Source organism: Pongo pygmaeus, chromosome 19, assembly GCF_028885625.2.
Source record: "Pongo pygmaeus isolate AG05252 chromosome 19, NHGRI_mPonPyg2-v2.0_pri, whole genome shotgun sequence".
Lineage (NCBI taxonomy): Eukaryota > Metazoa > Chordata > Mammalia > Primates > Hominidae > Pongo > Pongo pygmaeus.
The window spans coordinates 4700032-4723853 of NC_072392.2; the positions used below are offsets into that span (position 1 = coordinate 4700032).

Sequence of the window (23822 nt, forward strand, 5' to 3'; positions counted from 1 at the left end):
TAATGAAGACACAGGAAGCTTTGCTCAGAGCACAGGTACACAAACGCACACACACACAAACGACACACACACACACACACACACACACCTGCTCAGCCCTGAGCCAGGATTACAGAGCACAGGCTTTGTGGACAGACTCACTCACCTGCTACTTGCTGCCTGTGTCTGTCTTGACTTAGCTGTCCTCAGGCTCAAGGAACCCCTTGTCCTTCAATGGAGGAAGGGGCAACTAAAGTCCCTTCCCACCCCAGACCCCGATTCGCAGGTGGGGATGTGCCATGGAGCAGGCAGCCCACCCTCCCTGGTCTCTCCCTGCAGAGCCTGGTGGCACACCGGGTCCCACTGAAGCCATATGCAGCACCTGTACCCCGATCCCAGTCCCTGCAGGACCAGCCCACCCGAAACCTGGCTGCCTTCCCAGCCTCCCCTGACCCCGACCCTGCCATCCCCGCACCCACTGCCACGCCCAGTGCCCGAGGAGCTGTCATCCGCCAGAATTCAGACCCCACCTCTGAAGGACCTGGCCCCAGCCCGAACCCCCCAGCCTGGGTCCGCCCAGATAACGAGGCCCCACCGAAGGTAAGGACAGCCCTGCGGGCCCAGGGAAAAGCAGAGAGCTAGTCCTGAGAAGGGCAGTGAAGGGGCGGGCCACATGGAGGAAGAGTGCAGGGCGGGAAGTGAGAGAGAGCTAGGGCGCTGCCCTGCCGGGGTCAGCCGTCCAGCTGAGGAGGCAACGTGGAGGGGTGGCATCGATCCCCGTGGGGAGCGTGGGAACGGAGAAACGCCCAGGGTGTTTCGGGGGCGCTAAGGGGCAGACTTTGCGAGTTAGAACCGCAGCTCCACCATCATCCAGCTTCATAACCCTGGACGGATTCACTAACTTCCCTGAACCTCAGTTTTCTCATCCATCAAAGTGGGGGAGCTCACCTCTCAGAGGTGAGGCTTAAACGTCTGAGAAGTGCCCGTCGCAGCGCCAGCTCGCAGCACGTGGACTTCTCTCCACAGGTGCCTCAGAGGACCTCATCTATCGCCACTGCCCTTAACACCAGTGGGGCCGGAGGGTCCCGGCCAGCCCAGGCAGTCCGTGCCAGGTAATGCCTGGGTAGGGCAACGCCTGGGTGAGGTCTGAGGGCAGCCTAGGGAGTAGGGCACAGGGACTTTACCAGCCTACCCGCCTAGGGGTGGGCAAGCCCCAGCCCCATCACCTCAGCGCCCCCCCCATGCCCCCTCGGCACCCCTGTGCTCCCTTCACAGACCTCGCAGCAACTCCGCCTGGCAAATCTATCTGCAAAGGCGGGCAGAGCGGGGCACCCCAAAGCCTCCAGGGCCCCCTGCTCAGCCCCCTGGCCCGCCCAACGCCTCTAGGTAATAGAGTTGTCCCCCGACTCACTCCCCCCTCTCACTTGTGCCACCTGCTTCCTCGGTGATGGTTCCCTCTGCAGTGCAGCTCACACCCCAGAGAGGGGAGCACTCTGCCTCCCTGACCCTGACTCTGTCCCCCCAACAGTAACCCCGACCTCAGGAGGAGCGACCCTGGCTGGGAACGCTCGGACAGCGTCCTTCCGGCCTCTCACGGGCACCTCCCCCAGGCTGGCTCACTGGAGCGGAACTGCGTGGGAGGTATGTGAGCCAGGGCTGGGCAGCCTGCTCTGGGCCTGGAGGCTTATCAGGATGGACCCTGCCTTTGGTGGCTTTGGACTGGGACACCCACAGGGACAGGGAGGACCTGCGTGGGTATGGAACTTGGGGCTGACTTCCAGGGCTCAGGGTGTGGGCTTGAGGCCATCCCTTGTCCAGGCATCAGTGACCACCTTCTTCCACCCTGCCGCCCAGCCTCCTCCAAACTGGACAGCTCCCCAGTGCTCTCCCCTGGGAATAAAGCCAAGCCCGATGACCACCGCTCACGGCCAGGCCGGCCCGCAGTGAGTCGCCTGGTGGCAGCGTGGCCTGCCTCATCCTGGTTTGGGGCTTAGCCCCAGGGTGCTGGGTGTCAGGGGTGGGGTCTCCGCTGATCTACTGAGAAGGGCTGTGGGGATGGAGGGACTGGTGCTTCTCATGGTACTAACCTTTTCTAACCTCTCTCCTAACCTCTGTCCTGGCCCTTTCTTCCCCTGCGGCCCCTCCCAGAGCTATAAGCGAGCAATTGGTGAGGTTAGTGAGATGGGCCTGCTTGTGGGAGCCCCTCCTGTCGCCTGCTGGGGTGTCCCGGCACCCTTTGTTTACCTCCACCCAGGCCCACCTTCTCGCTGCCCCTCACGGGGCTCCTCCCTGCAGGACTTCGTGTTGCTGAAGGAGCGGACCCTGGACGAGGCCCCTCGGCCTCCCAAGAAGGCCATGGACTACTCATCGTCCAGCGAGGAGGTGGAAAGCAGTGAGGAGGACGAGGAGGAAGGCGAAGGCGGGCCAGCAGAGGGGAGCAGAGACACCCCTGGGGGCCGGTACGGCATTGGGAGTGGGGCCCTCCCACTCCAAGGCACAGGGAGGGAGGGGAAGTGGCAGTGGGGGAGAGGTGGGGCTTTGGGGCAAGTCTGAGGGAGAGCGGCTGCCTTCTCTAGAGAGTGGGGTAAGGGTGCAGGTTCCTGTCTCTGTCCCTGCCCTGTGTGTTGTGGGGTGGCCTCTTCAAGTGCCTGTCTGCCCCTGTGCCAGCCTGCCCTGCATGCCATGCGGGGAAGCATCTCACGGTGGAACAGGGGCTACATCGTGAGGGTGGAGCAGGTTGTGTTTTGAATAGAGACAAAAGCCTGGGCTCTGGCTGCCATCTGCTGCCTTTGGCACTTCTGTGGCCACGGGCAGGACCTGGAGGGGCCCCACCTTCCTCTCTCACAGCAGCGATGGGGATACAGACAGCGTCAGCACCATGGTGGTCCACGACGTCGAGGAGATCACCGGGACCCAGCCCCCATACGGGGGCGGCACCATGGTGGTCCAGCGCGTGAGTGAGCCTCTGCTCCCTCCCCTGTACCTGTGTGTGCCCTCCTCAGCCCCATGCCAACCCTACTCTCTGTCCTGTAGACCCCTGAAGAGGAGCGGAACCTGCTGCATGCTGACAGCAATGGGTATACAAACCTGCCTGACGTGGTCCAGCCCAGCCATTCACCCACCGAGAACAGCAAAGGCCAAAGCCCACCCTCGAAGGATGGGAGCGGTGACGTAAGTGGGCCGGAGGCAGGTCTGCTGGGAGAGAAGAGCCCTAGCGATGGGCAGGAGGTCCGGGTGCTGGGTCACGGCGGAGGATGGGGCGGAGCGCTGGGAGCTGGACAGCGGGGGTGCCAGTTGGGGAGCTGGAGCCTGGGGAACAGCAGCAGGGGCAGGGCCGCAGCTGGACTTGCACTTGTTTGCCTGACTGCTGTCCCCCTACCACAGTACCAGTCTCGTGGGCTGGTAAAGGCCCCTGGCAAGAGCTCGTTCACGATGTTTGTGGATCTAGGGATCTACCAGCCTGGAGGCAGTGGGGACAGCATCCCCATCACAGGTGAGGACAGGAGGACAGACCTGCTGTGAGGCCGGGGTCCAGGGGCAGACTGGAGGGGAGCACAGTGGTCTTGAGATGCAGCCTCGCAAAGCATAGCCACAGGACCTCTCCCTTGGGCCCTAGCACCTGCCTGGACCCAGAGGCAAGGAAGGGTCTCTGCAACCCCTCCACAGGACAGGAAATGCTCAGAGTTGCCAGGGGACCTGGGCATAGACTCAAAGCTAACAAGTGACAGAAATGGGACTTGAGTCAGGCCTTTTGACTCCAAGTCCAGCACTCTATCCCCCTCTCCCATGCACCTCCTCTCCTCCTTTCTGCGTATTATGAGGTGCCAAGACCTGCTATAGGGGATGGAGGTAAAAAGAGATGGGGTGAGAAGGTGCAGCCCCTCCTCCCACTTCCTCCTCCTTCTGGCAGCCCTAGTGGGTGGAGAGGGCACTCGGCTCGACCAGCTGCAGTACGACGTGAGGAAGGGCTCTGTGGTCAACGTGAATCCCACCAACACCCGGGCCCACAGTGAGACCCCTGAGATCCGGAAGTACAAGAAGCGATTCAACTCCGAGATCCTCTGTGCAGCCCTTTGGGGTAAGCCAGGGCAGGGACAGCTGAGGAGGCTGTGGCGTGGCTCCCGTGCTCCTGGTTAGGTGAGGGCCCAGCTGAGCCTCTGACCTGCCCAAGGGCTCCTGTTGCAGGGGTCAACCTGCTGGTGGGCACGGAGAACGGGCTGATGTTGCTGGACCGAAGTGGGCAGGGGAAGGTGTATGGACTCATTGGGCGGCGACGCTTCCAGCAGATGGATGTGCTGGAGGGGCTCAACCTGCTCATCACCATCTCAGGTACAGGTGTGGTGAGTGGGGGAGGGAGGAGGGGCTCAGCTCCTTGTCGCTGTCACCGACTTCTGCCTGGGAGGAGGGCAGCCTTGGTCCAGGCACTGGAAGGTGGGGCCACACTTTCTCACCCGTTGTGGTATGCTGACAGAGGAGGCCAGGGTGGTGGCATTCGGGCCTCAGATGAGAATGGGGGGTGTGTATGTCTGGCCATCCCTCAGGGAAAAGGAACAAGCTGCGGGTGTATTACCTGTCCTGGCTCCGGAACAAGATTCTGCACAATGACCCAGAAGTGGAGAAGAAGCAGGGCTGGACCACTGTGGGGGACATGGAGGGCTGCGGGCACTACCGTGTCGGTGAGGATGTCACAACAGAGTGACCAGCGCATACTTGTTCATGAAGAGAGAGAAATGGATGTGGGTCTAATGGCTGAGAAAGCTTAGGAGCCAGGGACTTGGGGCCTGGGTGGGGCAGTATAGTGACAGAGCACGGGGAGGCGCCCGTGGCGCAAGAAGGGAAGTCTCAGTATCCCTCTTCTCTCCCGCCCCCAGTGAAATACGAGCGGATTAAGTTCCTGGTCATCGCCCTCAAGAGCTCCGTGGAGGTGTATGCCTGGGCCCCCAAGCCCTATCACAAATTCATGGCCTTCAAGGTAACCCCAGCCTCGGCCCCTGACGCCACCTGGAGTCCCAGCGCCCCTCCCAGCCTCGGCCCCTGACGCCACCTGGAGTCCCAGCCCCTCCCCGTGCCCCTGAGCCCTCCTCGCCTCCGGTTCTCTGCAGTCCTTTGCCGACCTCCCCCACCGCCCTCTGCTGGTCGACCTGACAGTAGAGGAGGGGCAGCGGCTCAAGGTCATCTATGGCTCCAGTGCTGGCTTCCATGCTGTGGATGTCGACTCGGGGAACAGCTATGACATCTACATCCCTGTGCACGTGAGCTTGGTGGGGCTTCTGGGGGAGTGGGATGGCCCAGTCTGGGCACCAGACACGGAGACTCTAGCCCACCTCCTTCTCCCCAGATCCAGAGCCAGATCACGCCCCATGCCATCATCTTCCTCCCCAACACCGACGGCATGGAGATGCTGCTGTGTTATGAGGACGAGGGTGTCTACGTCAACACGTACGGGCGGATCATTAAGGATGTGGTGCTGCAGTGGGGAGAGATGCCTACTTCTGTGGGTGAGTGAGCTGCCGCCCTCCCAGCCACATGCCCCTGAGGTGGCCCCAGGGTGCAGCCTGCTTAGCCCCTCACCTGTTCCCCACAGCCTACATCTGCTCCAACCAGATAATGGGCTGGGGTGAGAAGGCCATTGAGATCCGCTCTGTGGAGACGGGCCACCTCGACGGGGTCTTCATGCACAAACGAGCTCAGAGGCTCAAGTTCCTGTGTGAGCGGAATGACAAGGTGGGAGGCTCCTTCCCTCTGAAAGCCCTGCCGTCCTGGCTGACAGGACCCTAGGCCCCTGGGCAGAGTTCTGGGGAGAGGACGGGGGTGGCAGCTTCCTGAAAGCAGGCCCCTCTGGTAGCTCGGAGGGCAGTCAGCCACTACCACTGCCCTGCGCTGCCTTCAGCTTCCAAGGACTTTCCAGCTGGCGCCCAGGGGGCTGGTGGTACACCCTCTCCCCTAACATCCCAGCCTTTCCTCCGGGTGAGGGGCACTGTGAGTCTCTCTCCCCCCCTCACCTCTTCTGCCACCCCTTCTTCCCTTCTCCCAGTTGAGATCCCCCCCCCCACAACCCCAGCCCTTGATGACTTCTTCTCCTGCCCCACCCAGGTGTTTTTTGCCTCAGTCCGCTCTGGGGGCAGCAGCCAAGTTTACTTCATGACTCTGAACCGTAACTGCATCATGAACTGGTGACGGGGCCCTGGGCTGGGGCTGTCCCACACTGGACCCAGCTCTCCCCCTGCAGCCAGGCTTCCCGGGCCGCCCCTCTTTCCCCTCCCTGGGCTTTTGCTTTTACTGGTTTGATTCACTGGAGCCTGCTGGGAACGTGACCTCTGACCCCTGATGCTTTCGTGATCACGTGACCATTCTCTTCCCCAACACGTCCTCTTCCCAAAACTGTGCCCATCCCCAGCTTCTGGGGAGGGACACAGCTTCCCCTTCCCAGGAATTGAGTGGGCCTAGCCCCTCCCCCTTTTTCTCCATTTAAGAGGAGAGTGCTTGGGGCTTGAACCCCTTCCCCCACTGCTGCTGACTGGGCAGGGCCCTGGACCCCTTTATTTGCACGTCAGGGGAGCCGGCTCCCCCCTTGAATGTACCAGACCCTGGGGGGGGTCACTGGGCCCTAGATTTTTGGGGGGTCACCAGCCACTCCAGGGGCAGGGACCATTTCTTCATTTTCTGAAAGCACTTTAATGATTCCCCTTCCCCCAAACTCCAGGGAATGGAGGGGGGACCCTGCCAGCCAAAACATTCCCCCCATTCTCAACCCCCATCTCCTCTTCTTCTAGCCCATGCCCTTCCCTGGTGGAGGGAGGGGGGGAGGGAGCAGGGAGCCCTCACTCTCCACACCCCCGTGCTTGCATCTGTATATAGTGTGAGCAGCAAGTAATCTTCCTCCTCCCTCCCCCCACCCCTCCTCAATGTAGTGGCCTTGGATATCCTGTTTGTTAATAAAGACAATTCAACCAGCTCCCACCATGCAGGCCGCGTTTTCTTGCTGTCAGTCCTGTATACTAGGCAGAGAGAGCCTCCAGGCTGGGGAAGAGGACAGGGTGGGCTGGGATCTGCAATGAGTGAGCTTCATGGGGTGGGATGGGCAGTGCTGGGCCAAGAAAGCCCGGAAGAAATGAATGTGGAAGGGCCAGGGCAGCCTCAGCCCTAAACCTGTGGGCCTGAGGGCCACAGCACTGAAGGTGTTTAGTTCCCACCCGCTCCAGCAGAGCCAGACCAGGGAAGAAGATGGGTTCCTGGCTCCAGCCTCCCTATGCGCAAGTCCTGCAAAGAGGTCTCCTGTTTGGTTATGAATATAGATAGCTCACAAGCTGGCAGCCACCAGAGTCCCGTGGGGCTGGGCCTGAGAAAGCCTGAGAAGTCAGCAAGGCTGAATGAAGGGCAGTCCTTGCTTTCTCGAAGACTGGCACCTGAGAGCCTGTGTGAACCGTTTCCTCCTGCTGACCCCTGGACTGCGGCCAGGCCTACACACGCCAAGGAGTGGGCACACACCATTCTTCTTGTGAAGTTCACAAAATGCAGATTGATCAGCAGGGGGAAGGGATCATAAGGCCATGGTGGCGGCAGCCTACTTTTTCAAAATCAATTTCCTACTGGAGAGGGGTGGGAAATTGAAGTCGGGGCGCACTAAGGCTGGACACACGGCGGGTAGGGGAGATCAGGCACTCGGTTGAAGTAGGCCCCGAGGAAGATGAGGCTGGAGCCCACGCTGAAGAGCACCAGAGCAGCCCAGAAGCAGATGTTGTCAAGGACATTCCCCATGCGCACCCAGTCGGACACTTCCTGGGGAAGGGTCGGCACAGTCAGTAAAGAGGCAGCTGCAGGAGCCAACGGCATAGGAGATAGTGGGGGGCCTCTGCCGCGCTCCACCCGCCTCTGGCTCCCGTCCCACCTCGCCGGTGGCCTCCTGATCTCTCGTGCTCTCGGCCACGAAGTTCACAGCATCCACACAGCACCGGACCTCAGGGGCGGCAGCGCCCAGGCTCTGGCAGAAGGCAGCTGGCGGGGAAAACACCGGGGTGGGCCTTAGGAGCCTCCCCCGTGGCAGACACCCCCCGCGGCCCGCCGGGCCACTGTGCTCACCCGTCCAGGTCCCGTGCCGGTGCCTCTGCCCCTCAAACACGAGCTCGCTCCGTGGCTTTTTCAGTATCAACTCCTCCGCGCGGAGCAATAAGCCCACCGACGACGCCCGCCTTGGGGGCGAGGCGGCCCGGGGGGCCTCGGGGGGCGGCGGGGAGCCCAGGAGGCGTGGCAGCAGCTCCAGGAGAACCTGGGGCAGGGGCGGGGCTTAGGGGGCGGGGTTAGTACGAAGCCCCACCCCCACCGGGGCCGCACCGCCCCCTCCGCGCTCACGTGGCGCAGCCGCGGGGACACGGCATGGGTGGTGGGCGTCCGCAGGGACACGTTGAGGACGATGACACAATTCATGACAATGAGCGTGGCGACCACCATGACGAAAATAAGGAACCTGAGGAGCCCGGAATGCGTGACATCACAGCTCCTCCCAGCTACCTAAGGCGCCGCGCGCTCTCTGACCTCACAAACACGGCTTCTCCTGGCACGGGCTGGTTACGCCCTCCAGCTGCGCCCCCTACACGACGACAGACGCGTCCCCCAGCCCTTCTCCCGTCCTACCACTTGTGGCGGCCATGAAGGGGACCCCCAGCTCCCTGGACACCCTGATGTGGATCTACCACTTCCACAGCTCCACCGAGGTGAGGCTACGCCCGCCGAGGGCTGCACCTCGAGACCTTCTGGGTAGGTCTCCTGTGCGCCCCTGTGACCCCTGCCCTGCTACTCTACTGCTCTGCTCCTTCTCCAGGTGGCCCTCCAGCCCCCGCTTCTGTCTTCCCTGGAACTGTCCGTGGCCGCAGCCCATGAATATCTGGAGCAGAGGTTCAGAGAGCTGAAGTCCCTGGAGCCACCGGAGCCGAAGCTGCAGGGGATGCAGGGGATGCAGGGGATGCAGGGGATGCAGGGGATGCAGGGGATGCAGGGGATGCAGGGGATGCAGGGGATGCTGCCTGCCCCGAAGCCCACCCTGGGGCTGGTGTTAAGAGAAGCCACAGCCAGCCTCGTGAGCTTCGGCGCCACCTTGTTAGAGGTGGGGTACTGGGGGGCTCAGGATACGCGGCGATCGGGCAGCGGGAACAAGGACCTCTGCCTCCCCGCTAACCCTTGTGCCCCCAATGCAGATCTCCACCCTGTGGCTGCAGCAGGAGGCGCGGCGACTAGACGGCAGCGCGGGCCCAGCCCCAGACGGCAGGGATCCGGGTGCAGCGCTGAGCCGGGTAGCCCAGGCCGCAGGGCAGGGGGCTTGGCAAGCTGGGGCTGCGGTGGGCGCCGGCGCCCGGCTCCTAGTCCAGGGAGCGTGGCTATGTCTGTGTGGATGGGGTCTGCAGGGGTCTGCCTCATTCCTGCGACAGTGGCAACAGCAGCTAGGCCTCGGAACCCCCGGAGAACCGGTGAGCTCGGGACGCGGGGTGAGTTAGGGGCCAGAGGCGGCGGGGCTAGGGAGGCACTGAGCCGGACCGTCCCCCAACAGAGCTACGCAGGAGACCTCCAGGTGACGTCCAGCAGCAGTGAGGACAGCGGACCAGGGAATCCATCCCTGTACCAGCCCCACCCAGCGTCCGAATAAAGCCCAGGGCGGGGCGAGACAGCCAGAGCTTTTCCCGGAGTCTCTGGGTTTTGGCCACGCCCCCACACGACAACCTCCCCGGCCCCGCCCTTCACACTGGCCACGCCCCCGCGGGGGCTCCGCCTTCACCTGCCCAGGAGCGGCACGCTCAGAGACGTCTCTGGGATTTTCTGGGCAATGAGGAACAAGAAGACTGTCTGGGCGAGCAGGACGTTGATGGAGACCGTGCATTTCTGGCCGCCGGCTGGAGGGAGAGCCGGTGAGAGCGGGCCTCGCCTCCCGGGAGCGAGCCCGGGTTTGGGGGTAGGTTCGGGGCCACTGCTTACCCTGCGCTGGCAGGAAGTAGGCGAGCAGCACCAGGCCCGAGATGAGTACACAGGGCACGATGATGTTAATGATGTAGAAGAGCGGCTTCCGGCGGATGATGAGCGAGTAGATGACGTCAGTCTCCCCTGGGCCGTCGGTGGTGCCACCGTGGTGGCGGCGGATCACTCCCGGGCAAAAGTCGATGGCCCACTCGCCGTTCTCTGCGGGAGGGGGGCACGGTCAGCTGGCTGTCGGAGGGGCTGAAGAGGAGGCTGCGGCTGCCTGCACCAGGGTCATGGGCCGTCAGGATGGGGGCAATTACGGGCAGAAAAGGGCATTCTCGTTGAGGGTATGGAAAGCCAGAAGGCAGGACTAGAGTAACAATCGAGAATGATTTCAGGACAGGGGTAAGCTAAACCCAGTTGTGGAAGTCATCCTCCAGTGTCGTTGGTCCGGGGCAAGCCCACCCTGGAAGTCCCCTCTCTGGACCCCGTCTAGAAGCGGGTTTTTCTGAGCAGGCAGGGGCTTCACCAGTATAGGCCGCTGTGTCGATGTCGATCTTGTTGATGGTCTCGCCGTCGTCGTCTACGGCAAAGGTGAACTCCACCTCTTCGGCACTGTACGTCTGAGAGCTGCGGAGCCAGGGCCGGGAGCCCACCGCACAAGCTCTGACCTGGGCCCCGGCCTCAGGCCCAGCCCTGGAAGCTGGGATCTAGCGGGGCCGCGAGGCTTCACCCCTTCACCCAAGCCCAGCCGGCGCGCCTCTGTTCCCACCTGTACCTCCCGCCGCGCTGGAGCGTCCCACCCCCGTGCCTACGCCTGGCTCCGCCTCCAGCGCGAAGCCCCGCCCCGAGGGCGGTGCTTCCCGGTTGGCCCCGCCCCCATAAGGCCCCTCCCATAATCGTCCGGGCCTCGGAGTAACTCTTCCCACCGGAAAACAAGCGAACAGTTCTGCCAATCGAAGGGGAAGTAGGTGACCTCCACTGCGCAGACGCTGCGGTAGATGGCCGGAGGCAACCACGTCACGGAGCCGCCCTCGTAGACCAGCACGTTGGCGTCGTAGGCCACTCCGAACTGGCCATCAATACTGTGGGCTCGGGGAAACCGAGGTTTTTGTACAGATCTGCACCCTCTCGGAGTACCCCCTTCCCCAACCAGGTCCAGGCCGGCTTCCCTCCAGCCTGGCGTCTGGCCCGGTTCTCACTTGTTTTCCAGCACAATCTCTGGCAGCCACACGAGTTCTGAAGGGACTCTCAGGGTTTCTATACCCCCAAAGTCGTCCTTGCTGTAGTTGAGTCGGTAATCCTGCCAATCCTAGGGGGTGGGGGACGGAAGGCCGCGTGCCCTGCATCTCCCACCTGGCGCTGCCTGGGAGGGGTTTGGGGGAAAGGGGGTCCCCTGGACAAGACCTCACACCGTTCCCCAGATTTGACTCACGATTCCAATCCAGACGCTAGTGGTGAGAGTCTCCTCTTTTTCATTCTGCAGATGGGAGATGGGGATGATTGAAGTGAGATTTCAGGGCCAGAAGTGAGCTTTAGGACAGAGCTCAGCGGTTGGGGCCAGAAGTGGGATTTTGGGCTTAAGATGAGGGTGGGGGTGACTTACCAGTGAGATGAGATTCGTCAGGGTGACCTTGAGGCTGATGGTGACAGTATCCTCAGGCTCCCGCACTGGCCGGCTTCCTGGGTCATAGTTGTCGAAGAGATAGTGATAAAGACGCAGTTCCTCGTTCTTCCCCACACCTCTGCCTGCGATGGGGTCAAGAAGGAAGGGTCATTGGCAATGAAGAGGCTGGAGCACCTCTCCTCCCCTCTGCCTCCCCTGGGTCCTCACAGGCCTCTGAGGCTGTTGTGTATTATCAATATCTGTCTCCTAAACCAATTATACTGTGCCCAGGAACCAAGTACTGCGTCTCAGTCTCCATCTTGGTCTCTGTGTTTGTCTTCCCAGTCCCTTTATGTCAGTATCTGTGTGTGTCCAATTGCCCCTCCAGCCTCTGTCCATACCGAGAAGCCCCAAGAGGAGCAGGACCCCAAGCAGAGCCCTTGCCATCCTGCTGCCTGGTTCTCAGGGTTATTCTGGGCTCTGGCAGGCTTGGAGGGGGCAGGCCAGGGTGCCTGTGTGAGGGGGAGGAGGGTGTTAGTTCCGGGCTGTTAGGGGACTGTCACCTAATCCTCTACTCACCCCTGCTGCATCTGGGGACATTTTGGCTGCTTCCAGAGGCAGCTGCCCCATCCTGTGTTTCCTGACTCACCCCAGCCCAGCGTCCTTTGCCTGGTCTTTGGCCAGCTCCCCAGCCACAGATGTGAGCCTCTCCTGAGAGGTACCTACAACCACAATCCTAGTAGCAGGGGGTGGGAGACACTGCTTTCAGCAGGCACTGTTGTCCTTTGAGTAAGCTGCCCTGTGTAGGTGACCCTGCCTGATGAACACATCTGGGGATGTGACATACCCCTTGCCTCCCATTCTCACCCATGTGGAACACACACTATCACCACCCAAGCTCACAATGCCTTTCCTGCCGGCAGAGTGGCAAAAAACAGTCTCCATAAAGACCTGATAAAGAGACAGGTGGTCACAGGGGATTAGCCCTGCGGTACAGAGATTCCATCTAGCAAAGGAGATCATGTAAAGGGCCCACCTCCTTCCACAACCTGATCGCCAGGTTTGCCCATGCCCAGCCCCTCTGGGTGTGAGCACCAGTGGGAGACTTGTTTCTCCTTGTCTATCCCTGCTGCCACCTTGTGGTCACAGATGATAGTACCATCTTCCCCATCCTACTCTCACACACACACACACACACACACACACACACCTGATGACACCTTAATAGATCCTTTTGATGTTCCTTTTTCTTTTTTCTTTTTTTTTTTTTTTTTTGAGACCGAGTCTCGCTCTGGCGCCCAGGCTAGAGTACAGTGGCATGATCTCGGCTCACTGCAACTTCCGCCTCCCAGGTTCAAGCGATTCTCCTGCCTCAGCCTCCGGAATAGCTGGGACTACAGGTGCATGCCGCCACACCCGGCTAATTTTTATATTTTTTAGTAGAGGTGGGGTTTCACCATGTTGGCCAGGATGGTCTCGATCTCCTGACCTCGTGATCCACTTGCCTCGGCCTCCCAAAGTGCTGGGATTATAGGCGTGAGCCACCGCGCCCAGCCTCGTTTTTTTTTTTTGCAGGGGCTGGGGAGACAGGATCTCACTCTGTCACCCAGACAGGAGTGCAGTGGCACCATCATAGTTCACTGCGGCCTCTCAAACTCCTGGCCTAAAGCGATCCTCCTGCCTCAGCTTCCCAAAGGGTTAGGATTACAGGTGTGAGCCACCACGCCCGGCCTCAGTGTTTCTTAAAGCCTTCTTGAATCATTCTGATCACCTGGCCGGGGCGGGGGGGGGGGGTGCTTATTTTAAATTCAGATTCCTAGGCTCCACTCCCAGAGAATTATGATTTCGGGACTAGGGTGCCAGGAATCTGTATTTTTAGGAAACTGTCCAGGTGTTCCTCGTGAGGTAGGAGGGGCTTCCCTAAGCATATTTTCTGCTTACATCTCACTTCCTCACAGCAGTCCAGCAAAGCAATGATCACTGTCCTGAATACATGAAAGGGGACGCTAAGGTCGGGATCCAGGGTCACACAAGTAGATTGGCAATAATGCACGAGACTTATCAATCAACTCTATTGATCTCGTACACCTGTGTTTATTTTACCCTTCACAAAACACTTCCAGGTCCATCACCTTTGGGTCTCCTTCCCCCACCTAAGAGGTAGGTCATAATCGCCTCCATGTTACAAGCGAGGACACACCAAAGAACAAAGTGTCCTCCTTGTCCATTTCCCACACATGTGTAAAGCCTCTGTTTCCACTGCTGCCTTATCACCCCCACAATTTCCATTTCAGACTCCCTTTCTGGGTCTCTTTGACTCAGCTCACCTCTTTGCATGTGGCTGGTACATGGACTAACTCTCAAATCTGTGCTGCTGCTTATTCCAGAGCTTCTGGGTCAAGGCTTGGGACAAGAATTGTGATAAATGCAAATATATATTCAAACATCAATGGACACCTACAAAGTTCCCCCCTTACAGGGCCGGGTTCTGTGGTTATTGAGATGGATAAAACAAGCCTCAAGGAGTTATCATCTAATGACAGAGACCTATCAACAGCCAGTGATGCCAGACTGTGAGAAGCATAAAAATAAACAGGTGCTATGGAATCTGTAGCTAGGGTGAATCAGATCTGTCAGAAAAGCAAGGTTTCGGCCAGGCACAGTGGCTTATGCCTGTAATCCTAACTATTTGGGAGGCTGAGGCTGGAGGATTACTTGAGCCCAGGAGTTCAAGACCAGCCTGGGCAACACAGTGAGACCCCGATCTCTACAAAAATTAACAACAACAACAAAAATATTAGCCAGGCGTCGTGGTGCATGCCTGTAGTCCCAGCTACTTAGGAGGCTGAAGTGGGAGGATTGCTTGACCCTAAGAGATCAAGGACACAGTGAGCTATGATTGCACTACACTCCAGCCTGGGTGACAAGCGAGACCCTATCTCAAAAAAATGAAGTTTCCGGCCAGATGCGGTGGCTCACGCCTGTAATCCCAGCACTTTGGGAGGCCAAGGCAGGTGGACCATCTGAGGTCAAGAGTTCAAGACCAGTCTGGCCAATATGGTGAAACCCCGTCTCTACTAAAAACATAAAAATTAGCTGGGCATGGTGGCAGGCGCCTGTAATCCCAGCTACTCGGGAGGCTGAGGCAGGAGAATCACTTGAACCTGGGAGACAGAGGTTGCAGTGAGCCGAGATCGTGCCACTGCACTCCAGCCTTGGTGACAGAGCGAGACTCCATCTCAAAAAACAAAAAAAATGAAGTTTCTCCTAGGTTTCCTGTAGTCTTGCACATGGACTGGAACTTACTAGACCAGTGTCAGAGGCCAAGGCAGCTCCAGAGCCTGTCCCCTGATCTGTCTCCACCGCTCTGTCCGCTTTCTGCTCCTCTCACTTCGTCAGCACTGCCCATTCCCCCTACTTTGCATGTCACCTTTCTACTGTGTAGTTTCTGCTTTCTCATCACCTGTGCATCATTTCACCATGGTCTTGGCCCCAGACCAACTTCTTGGCTTCTCTCTGCAGAGGCAGCACTTTTGTTCCCATTGCTACTGCCTGATGTTCTGAGGGCTTGGGGTGCCGACACTGAAGAAGGGTCATGGGGTTGGCCTAAGACTGCCTCGTTTAGGATGGATAGTGGGTGTGGCAGGCCCTGACACCACATGTCTGGTACCTTTCACCCTCTACCAACCCAGCCCGCTTCTCCTATATGTTTAGCTCCCAAAACAGCCTGCCATGATGCCATTCTTACTGCTAGAGCTGAAATATATACAAATATATGAAATATAAATTAATACAGTTAATATAAATTCACTCTATCCTCCCCAGCAGGATTCAAACTTGAAATCTTGCTTCCAAAAGTGATTATGAGGAAAAAAATATAATAATCTGATCAAAAAGAGGGCAGAAGATTTGAAAAGATGCTTCTCAAAATAAGACACACAAATGCCAAATAGGTATAAGAAAAGGTGCTCAGAATCATTGGTCATCAGAGAAATGCAAATGAAAACTACAATGAGATAGATACCATCTCATCCAAGTTAAAATGGCTTATATCCAAAAGACAGGCAATAAATGCTGGTGAGGGTGTGGAGAAAAGGGAAGCCTCATACACTGTTGGTGGGAATGTAAATTAGCACAAGCACTATGGAGAACGGGTCGGAGGTTCCTCAAAAAAACCTAAAAATTGAGCTACCATGTGATCCAGCAATCCTACTGCTGAGTATACGCCCCAAAACAGGGAAATCAGGCTGGGCGCAATGGCTCATGCCTGTAATCCCAGCACTTTGGGAGGCCGAGGCAGGTGGATCACCTGGGAGACCGAGGCAGGTGGATCACCTGAGGTCAGGAGTTCAAGACTGGCCTGGCCAACATGGCGAACTCCCGTCTCTACTAAAAATACAAAATTAGCTGGGCATGGTGGCGCATGCCTGTAATCCCAGCTACTTGGGAGGCTGAAGCAGGAGAATCGCTTGAACCTGGGAGGAGGAGGTTGCAGTGAGCCGAGATCTCTCCATCGCACTCCAGCCTGGCAGCAGGAATTAAACTCCATCTCAAAAAAAAAAGAAGAAGGGCAATCAGTATATCGAAGAGGTATCTATACTCCTCTGTTGCAGCACTAGAACTAGCTGAGAACTAGCAGCACTACAATAGCTAAGATTTGGAAGCAACGTTTAAGTGTGTTCATCAACAGATGAGTGGATAGGCCGGGTGCAGTGGCTCAGGCCCATAATACTAGCACTTTGGGAGGCCGAGGTAGGAGAATTGCTTGAGCCTGGGAGTTCAAGACCAGCCTGGGCAATATAGTGAGACCTCATCTGTAAATAAATAAATAAAATTTTAAAAAACAGATGAATGGTGAGCCAAGATCATACCACTGCATCCTAGCCTGGGAAACAAGAGAAAAAACTGTTTAAAAAAAAAGAAAAAGAAAAAAAGAAAAACACAGATGAACGGATAAAGCAAATGTGGTGCATATACACAATGGAGCACCATTCAGCCATAAAAAAGGATGAGATCCTGTCATTTGCAACAACATGAATGGAACTGGAGATCATTATGTTAGGTGAAATAAGCCAGGCACAGAAAGACCATCATCGCATGTTCTCACTTATTTGTGGGAGTTAAAAATCAAAACAACTGACCTCATGGACATAGAGAGTAGAAGGATGGTTACCAGAGGCTGGGAAGGGTAGTGGGCGGGTAGGCGGATGGTGGGGATGGTTAATGGGTACAAAAAAAATAGAATAAGATCTACTATTTGATAGCACAACAGAGTGACTATAGTCAATAATAACTTCATTATACATGTTAAAATAACTTAGAGTGTAATTGCATGGTTTGTAACTTAAAGGATAAATGATTGGGGGAATTAAAAAAAAAAAGTGATTATGGCAAGGGTCCTTCAAAAAAACACTCTCGGCTGGGCATGGTGGCTCACGCCTGTAATCCCTGCACTTTGGGAGGCCGAGGCAGGCGGACCACGAGGTCAGGAGATCGAGGCCATCCTGGCTAACACGGTGAAACCCCGTCTCTACTAAAAATACAAAAATTAGTTGGGCGTGGTGGCAGGTGCCTGTAATCCCAGCTACTTAAGAGGCTGAGGCAGGAGAAGCGCTTGAATCTGGGAGATGGGGGTTGCAGTAAGCTGAGACTGCGCCACTGCACTCCAGCCTGGCGACAGAGCGAGACTCCATCTCAAAAAAAAAAAAAAAAAGCTGGGCGTGGTGGCTCACACCTGTGGTCCCAGCACTTTGGGAGGCCGAGGCGGGCGGATCACGAGGTCAGGAGATCGAGACCATCCTGGCTAGCATGGTGAAACCCCGTGCCTACTAAAAATTAAAAAAAATAAAATTAGCCGGGCATGGTGGTGGGCACCTGTAGTCCCAGCTACTCGAGAGGCTGAGGCAGGAGAATGGCGTGAACCCAGGAGGCGGAGCTTGCAGTGAGCCAAGATCGTGCCACTGCACTCCAGCCTAGCAAAAGAGCGAGACTCAGTCTCAAAAAAAAAAAAAAAAAAAACACTCTCAGCCCAGAGTCCAGTGTCGCCTGCTCTAAGCAGTTTCACTCAGGTCTGATTTCCACCCATTCTCCAAATGATGGGCTAAATCCTCAACTTCAGCACCACAACTACATCATGTATAAACAATACATCACACATACCCCACAACATAGAAAATGCACTAGTGGGCTGGGCGAGGTGGCTCGTGCCTGTAATCCCAGCACTTTGGGCAGCCAAGGCAGGTGGATCACTTGAGATCAGGAGTTCAAGACCAGCCTGACCCACATGGTGAAACCCTGTCTCTACCAAAAATAGAAAACTTAATCGGGCACGGTGGCTCACACCAGTAATCCCAGCACTTTGGGAGGCCGAGGCGGGCGGATCATGAGGTCAGTAGCTCGTGACCAGCCTGATCAACATGGTGAAACCCCATCTCTACTAAAGATACAAAAAACTAGCCGGGAGATTACACCTGTAATCCCAGCTACTTGGGAGGCTGAGGCAGGAGAATCCCCTTGAACCAGGCAGTCAGAGGTTGCGGTGAGCCTAGATCGCGCCATTGCACTCCAGCCTGGTGACAGAATGAGACTCTGTCTCAAAATAATCATCATAATAAAATGCAATAGTTAACAAAACTACATTTGAGCCAACAACCTGCATAGGAGAGGTGCTCATGGGTGGGGGGTTAGAGTGAGTAGAAATCCTCACTCCTGGATGGCTAAGCCCATAGATGGATGCAGTGGCCATGGGCCTCACGCATAGACCGCATTCACCCGAGAGCCAGGGGCTGGAGCTGCAACTTGTGAGTTACCAGTGCATCCCAGGGGCTTGCACCTGCTGCCTTGCTCCTCATGCTGGAGGAGTTCCCGGAAGGGGCTCTTGCCACTTCCCATGTCACAGCAGTACATTCCTGCCAGTGCTGGGAGCAACGCTCAGCCACCGTCTTTGTCTAGGTTTGGTTTGCTCACAGTGAGGACTGCCTCGGGGGCTGAGACTTCCTGCCGAGTTAGTGGAGTCAGGCACAGGCCTGCTAGCCAGGGCTGATGGTTCGTATTTTCATAATGAAAATTCCCCAGAACCTGAATGGGCTGCCTGACAATTCCCCTACACACACAGACACACACACAGACACACACACACAGACACACACAGACACACGCCGACACACATGCAGACACACATGCACACAGATACACAAACACAGACACACACACAGCCACGGACCCACACAAACACACGCACACTCACACACACACATGCAGACATACACACATAGACACACAAACACACACACATAAACACACACACAGACACAGGCATGGACCCACACACACACACACACACGCCGGGATGCTTTGACTTCCAAGTTAGACCCAAAGAACTCAGCTCAACAGGAAGCCACTCCCGTCGCCTGCCGGCTTCTGGCTAGCAGCGCGGAACAGCTGCAGCTGCCCCAAGCGGCCAGGCTGCCAGGCCGCGGCCTCTGCCTTCAGTGCCCTCACAGCACAAATATCCCCAGGCTGGCCAGGGGAGGGCCCCCTCTCCACTCCACACAAAGACCCGCTCTTGATTTGTGAACAGAAGTAGGTTCAGCTGAACCAGAGCAGGGAGCTGTAGTAGACCCGTATTTCTTTTTTTCTTTTTTTTTTTCTTTTTTTCCTTTTTTGAGACAGAGTCTACCTCTCTGGCCAGGCTGGAATGCAGTGGGCGCAATCTCGGCTCACTGCAACCTCCCTGGTTCAAGCGATTCTCCTGCCTCAGCCTCCCGAGTAACTGGGACTACAGGCCGCACCACCACACCCGGCTAATTTTTGTATATTTAGTAGAGATGGGGTTTCTCCATGTTGGCCAGGCTGGTCTCGAACTCCTGACCTCAGGCGACCCACCCGCCTCGGCCTCCCAAAGTGCTGGAATTACAGGCGCGAGCCTGTATGAGGGAAATACACGAAGTCACAGGTGCTTTATCTTCCAGCGCCTTCCCTTCTTCTGAGAACTGCCCGTCTCCAATCCTGTGGGCCCAGAGGATCTGCCTGGAACGGAGACAGCTCACCCCTGGCCAGAGTGGACTGGTCTCAGGAAGACACCTGACCCAAGCCAGGCCAAAGAAAGTCCCTTCCCTGGGAATGTTCTCAAACAAAACTCAGGAAGGCAGTCTGTCTCTGCTGCCACAAGCTATGAAACCTGGATGCAGGGGCCGCCATGTTCATTCCTCGTTTCTCACGTGGGTGGGAGAGAATATGCAGCTGAGACGAAGACGAGCAGAGACAAGAATGCGCCTCAGCGTTCCCGCCCCGCCCCGGGAATACCTGAGGCCCAGCAGAGCTGCTACCGGCTGGCTGCCCACACGTCCTTCGATTGAATGAGGAACCTCAGCCTCTTTCCAATAAATCCCCCTTTTCTTGGCTTAATATATGAGGATTTTCAGGGAGGGCAGGGTGGCTCATGCCTGTAATCCCAGCACTTTGGGAGGCCAAGACGTGCGTTTTTGCCCAAGGGTTCAAGATCAGCCTGGGCAACATGGTGAAACCCCATCTCTGCTTTAAAAAAAAAAAAAAAAAAAAAAGAGGCCGGGCACAGTGGCTCACGCCTGTAATCCCAGCACTTTGGGAGGCAGAGGCGGGCGGATCACGAGGTCAGGAGATGGAGACCATCCTGGCTAACACGGTGAAACCCCATCTCTACTAAAAATACAAAAAATTAGCCGGGCGTGGTGGCGGGCGCCCGTAGTCCCAGCTACTCGGGAGGCTGAGGCAGGAGAGTGGCATGAACCCGGGAGGCGGAGCTTGCAGTGAGCCGAGATTGTGCCACTGCACTCCAGCCTGGGCGACAGAGCAAGACTCCGTCTCAAAAAAAAAAAAAAAAAAAAAAATTAGTCCGGTTGGTGGCATGCACCTGTAGTCCCAGCTACTCAGGAGGCTGAAGTGGAAAGGAGGGAGAATCAATTGAACCTGGGAGGCAGAAGTTGCAGTGAGTGGTGATCCTACCATTGCACCCTCCAGCCTGGGTGACAGAGTGAGACTCTGTCTCCAAAAAAAAAAGAATTTTCGGGTCAGGTGTGGTGGCTCCAACCTGTAATCCCAGCACTTTGTGGGAGGACTGCTTGAGGCCAGGAGTTTGAGACTAGCCTGGGCAACATGGCGAAACCCTATCTCTACAGAAATAAAAACATAAAAAGAAAGAAAATTAAAGCTTTCCACTTGAAGCCAGGTGCGGTGGTTTACGCCTGTAATCCCAGCACTTTGGGAGGCTGTGGCGGGCAGATCACCTGAGGTCGGGAGTTTGAGACCAGAAAAAAAGAAAAAGAAAAAAAAATGAAGCCAAGAAAGTCATAGAGCAAAACAAGAATTAATAAACTAATTAGTATCTTGGAGGAAAGAAGGCCTTTTCCTCCTTTCCCTAGAGCCCAAAATCAGCCCACAAAGACAAAGAAAAAATACATCAACTTTTGTAGGGCAAAAACTATAAAACGAAAGGCAAGCAAACAACAAACTGGGAGAAAATGTCTGTAACCAGTGACATCTCTGCTGTATTTAGGAAGCCCTCACAGAAAGCCATGAAGAGCTGACAAAACCACGGCTGCCGGCAGATGTAAAAGCACCGTGGGGAAACGGTGAGAAACCCCGAGAGGAAGGCCTGGACTTGGAGAAGAACAGCACACCAGAGCAGAAGGGGGCTGGCGCCTGGGAAAGAAATGAACAAAAATGGTAGAAACTCCGAAGTGATTTCAAAAAGGGATAAAAATGTGGAGGGTGGGGGAGGGGGAGGCCACCAGGGCAGGCCCAAGCCTAAGCACTCACCTTCCCCAGGAGGCAATCTCTTTACAAACTTGGGTAAAGAAGAGAAAACAAAAGTCCTTGCGACTTACCAGTACAGGAAGGAGAGTCCATACCGGGCATCTTGTTAGAAAAGATCTCGGCCAGGCGCGGTGGCTCACGCCTGTAATCCCAGCACTTTGGGAGGCCGAGGCGGGCGGGTCACCTGAGGTCAGGAATTCAAGACCAGCCTGGCCAACATGGAGAAACCCCGTCTCTACTAAAAATAGAAAATTAGCTGGGTGTTGTGGTGCGTGCCTGTAATCCCAGCTACTCGGGAGGCTGAGGCAGGAGAATTGCTTGAACCTGGGAGGTGGAGGTTGCAGTGATCTGAGATTGCGCCACTGCACTCCAGCCTGGGCAACAGAGTAAGCCTCTGCTGCAATAAAAAAAAAACAAATAAAAAATAAAAACAGAAAAGAAAAGATCTCGAATCTGCTTCTCACTTCAGTGCAGAGGCAGAAGACAAGAATGAATCGAGAAGGAGAGTCCCCATATCAGCAAATAATGGACGCTGCGTTCACGGGCAGTTTCCACCACATCGTGAGCTTGCCTTCAGAAAGTGAGAAGGTGGTGGCAGAGATGATGCCGCTGGAGAAGCCAGATGAGGGTCCAGCTGATCTTGAAAGCTCAGGAGGAAAGGATTCAAAATCGGAGAAAAACTACTAAGAACTCCCAGTACCTAAACAGTTTGATGAGGTGGGAATCTCACACAGAAAGGAGGCAACAAGTAATTACAGCTGGGCACGGTGGCGCCCGCCTGTAATCCCAGCACTTTGGGAGGCCAAGGTGGGCAGATCACCTGAGGTCTGGAGTGGGCAGATCACCTGAGGTCTGGAGTTCGAGACCAGCCTGGGCAACATGGTGAAACCCCCCCCCATCTCTACTAAAAATACAAAAATTAGCTGGGTGTGATGGCACATGCCTGTAATCCCAGCTACTTAGGAGGCTGAGGCAGGAGAATATCTTGAACCTAGGAGACGGAGGTTGCAGTGAGCTGAGATCGTGCCAGTGCACTCCAGCCTGGTGACAGAGCAAGACTCCATCTCAAAAAAAAAAAAAAAAAAAAAGGAAGCATACCTGTCACCCAGATTGGAGCACAGTGGTGCAATCTTGGCTCATTGCAGCCTCGACCTGCTGGGCTCAATGATCCTCCTGCCTCAGCCTCCTGAATAGTTGGGATCACAGGCACACACCACCATACTTGGCTAATTTTTTAACTTTTTCATCAAAACGGGGTCTTGCTATGCTATGTTGTCCAGGCTGGTCCCAAACTCCTGAGGTCAAATGATCCTCCTGCCTTGGCCTCCTGAGTAACATCAACTGCAGCCTCACTTCATTATGGCTGGGTTGACTTTTAATGCTCTTACTACCAATACTTATTTATACTATTAATACTAAAAGTAAATAGAAGTCCATTTTTATTTATTTAATTTTTAGATTTCTTTTTTTTTTTGAGACAGAGTCTCACTCTGTTGCCCAGGCTAGAGTGCAGTGATGTGATCTCAGCTCACTGAAACCTCCGCCTCCCAGGTTCAAGCAATTCCCCTGCCTCAGCCTCCCAAGTAGCTGGGACTACAGGTGTGTGCCACCAAGCCCTGCTAATTTTTTGCATTTTAGTAGAGACGGGGTTTCACCATGTTGGCCAGGATGGTCTTGATCTTCTTACCTCGTGATCCACCGGCCTCGGCCTCCCAAAGTGCTGGGATTACAGGCGTGAGCCACTGTGCCCAGCTGGAAGTCTATTTTTATTTATTATTATTATTATTATTGAGACAGAGTTTCACTCTTGTTGCCCAGGCTGGAGTGCAATGGTGCAATCTCGGCTCACTGCAACCTCTGCCTCCTGGGTTCAAGTGATTCTCCTGCCTCAGCCTCCCGAGTAGCTGGGATTACAGGCATATGCTACCATGCCCGGCTAATTTTGTTTTTAGTAGAGACAGGGTTTCTCCATGTTGGTCAGGCTGATCTCAAACTCCCGACCTCAGCTGATCCACCTGCCTCGGCCTCCCAAAGTGCTGGGATTACAAGCATGAGCCACCGCACCTGGCCCAGGAAGTCTATATTTAAAAAGAAAGTGGTATCTGAGTTAGGTGGCTCTCATCTGTAATCCCAGCATTTTGGGAGGCCAAGGCTGAAGGATAGCTTGAGCTCAGGAGTTCTGGACCAGCCTGGAACGTAGTGAGACCCCCAGCTCTACAAAAAAAAAAAAAAAAAAGATTCTTAATTTTAATGTTCAAACGTTGTTTTAGGCTGGGCGCAGTGACCTGTAATCCCAACACTTTGGGAGGCTGAGGCAGGCATATCACTTGAGGTCAGGAGTTCAAGACCAGCCTGGCCAACATGGCGAAACCCCGTCTCTACTAAAAATACAAAAATTAGCTGGGCGTGGTGGCAGGTGTCTGTAATCCCAGCTACTCGGGAGGCTAAGGCAGGAGAATCGCTTGAAGGCAGGAGGTGGAGGTTGCCGTGAGCCAAGATC

At 56.0% G+C, this 23822-nt stretch overlaps 3 protein-coding genes across 39 annotated transcripts in view; 2 read left to right on the top strand and 1 right to left on the bottom strand.

The window, feature by feature from the left end:
- Positions 1 to 6934, top strand: part of MINK1 (misshapen like kinase 1) — a 67388-nt gene extending 60454 nt beyond the window's left edge. For 6 of the 33 annotated variants that reach the window (XM_063655762.1, XM_063655758.1, XM_063655769.1 and 3 more), the window contains 18 exons: positions 319 to 579; positions 1006 to 1091; positions 1255 to 1365; positions 1508 to 1620; positions 1834 to 1922; positions 2128 to 2151; positions 2275 to 2438; positions 2827 to 2932; positions 3013 to 3150; positions 3364 to 3472; positions 3890 to 4057; positions 4165 to 4308; positions 4521 to 4655; positions 4851 to 4951; positions 5082 to 5231; positions 5318 to 5477; positions 5564 to 5703; positions 6073 to 6934. In XM_063655762.1, coding sequence (XP_063511832.1) covers positions 319 to 579; positions 1006 to 1091; positions 1255 to 1365; positions 1508 to 1620; positions 1834 to 1922; positions 2128 to 2151; positions 2275 to 2438; positions 2827 to 2932; positions 3013 to 3150; positions 3364 to 3472; positions 3890 to 4057; positions 4165 to 4308; positions 4521 to 4655; positions 4851 to 4951; positions 5082 to 5231; positions 5318 to 5477; positions 5564 to 5703; positions 6073 to 6156 — 2283 coding nt within the window. In that variant the 3' untranslated portion in view covers positions 6157 to 6934. The remainder of the gene's footprint in view (positions 1 to 318; positions 580 to 1005; positions 1092 to 1254; positions 1366 to 1507; positions 1621 to 1833; positions 1923 to 2127; positions 2152 to 2274; positions 2439 to 2826; positions 2933 to 3012; positions 3151 to 3363; positions 3473 to 3889; positions 4058 to 4164; positions 4309 to 4520; positions 4656 to 4850; positions 4952 to 5081; positions 5232 to 5317; positions 5478 to 5563; positions 5704 to 6072) is intronic. The other 27 variants (XM_054459379.2, XM_054459376.2, XM_054459380.2 and 24 more) reach the window with 13 other exon arrangements.
- On the bottom strand, positions 6643 to 11977 carry CHRNE (cholinergic receptor nicotinic epsilon subunit). Its single transcript, XM_054456612.1, has 12 exons — positions 11932 to 11977; positions 11531 to 11673; positions 11360 to 11404; positions 11127 to 11236; positions 10854 to 11009; positions 10454 to 10554; positions 9943 to 10143; positions 9746 to 9860; positions 8329 to 8443; positions 8059 to 8245; positions 7868 to 7974; positions 6643 to 7758 (listed from the first exon to the last, which is right to left on the bottom strand). Exons 1-12 carry the CDS (start codon positions 11975 to 11977, stop codon positions 7603 to 7605), a joined length of 1482 nt encoding a protein of 493 aa, XP_054312587.1. The 3' UTR covers positions 6643 to 7602.
- C19H17orf107 (chromosome 19 C17orf107 homolog) lies at positions 8397 to 9648 on the top strand. 5 transcript variants are annotated; one of them, XM_054459385.2, is made up of 5 exons: positions 8538 to 8690; positions 8798 to 8912; positions 8958 to 9079; positions 9171 to 9440; positions 9521 to 9648. In XM_054459385.2, exons 1-5 carry the CDS (start codon positions 8625 to 8627, stop codon positions 9614 to 9616), a joined length of 669 nt encoding a protein of 222 aa, XP_054315360.1. In that variant the 5' UTR covers positions 8538 to 8624; the 3' UTR covers positions 9617 to 9648. The 5 variants fall into 5 exon arrangements, with proteins under 5 accessions (XP_054315357.2, XP_054315358.1, XP_054315361.2 ...); XM_054459384.2 differs by having other exon boundaries at positions 8475 to 8690; positions 8798 to 9079; XM_054459383.2 differs by having other exon boundaries at positions 8406 to 8690; positions 8958 to 9648.
- Positions 11978 to 23822: the final 11845 nt, after the last annotated feature.

Excerpts from the sequence above, each read along its gene's own strand:
- C19H17orf107 (XM_054459382.2), top strand. The coding sequence starts at position 8,625 with ATGAAGGGGACCCCCAGCTCCCTGGACACCCTGATGTGGATCTACCAC. Across the intron at positions 8,691-8,797 it reads ACTTCCACAGCTCCACCGAG|GTGGCCCTCCAGCCCCCGCT; the intron begins GTGAGGCTACGC and ends CTCCTTCTCCAG.
- CHRNE (XM_054456612.1), bottom strand. The coding sequence starts at position 11,977 with ATGGCAAGGGCTCTGCTTGGGGTCCTGCTCCTCTTGGGGCTTCTCG. Across the intron at positions 9,861-9,942 it reads CTACTTCCTGCCAGCGCAGG|CCGGCGGCCAGAAATGCACG; the intron begins GTAAGCAGTGGC and ends CTCTCCCTCCAG. Across the intron at positions 8,444-9,745 it reads AGCGTGCCGCTCCTGGGCAG|GTTCCTTATTTTCGTCATGG; the intron begins GTGAAGGCGGAG and ends CGGGCTCCTCAG.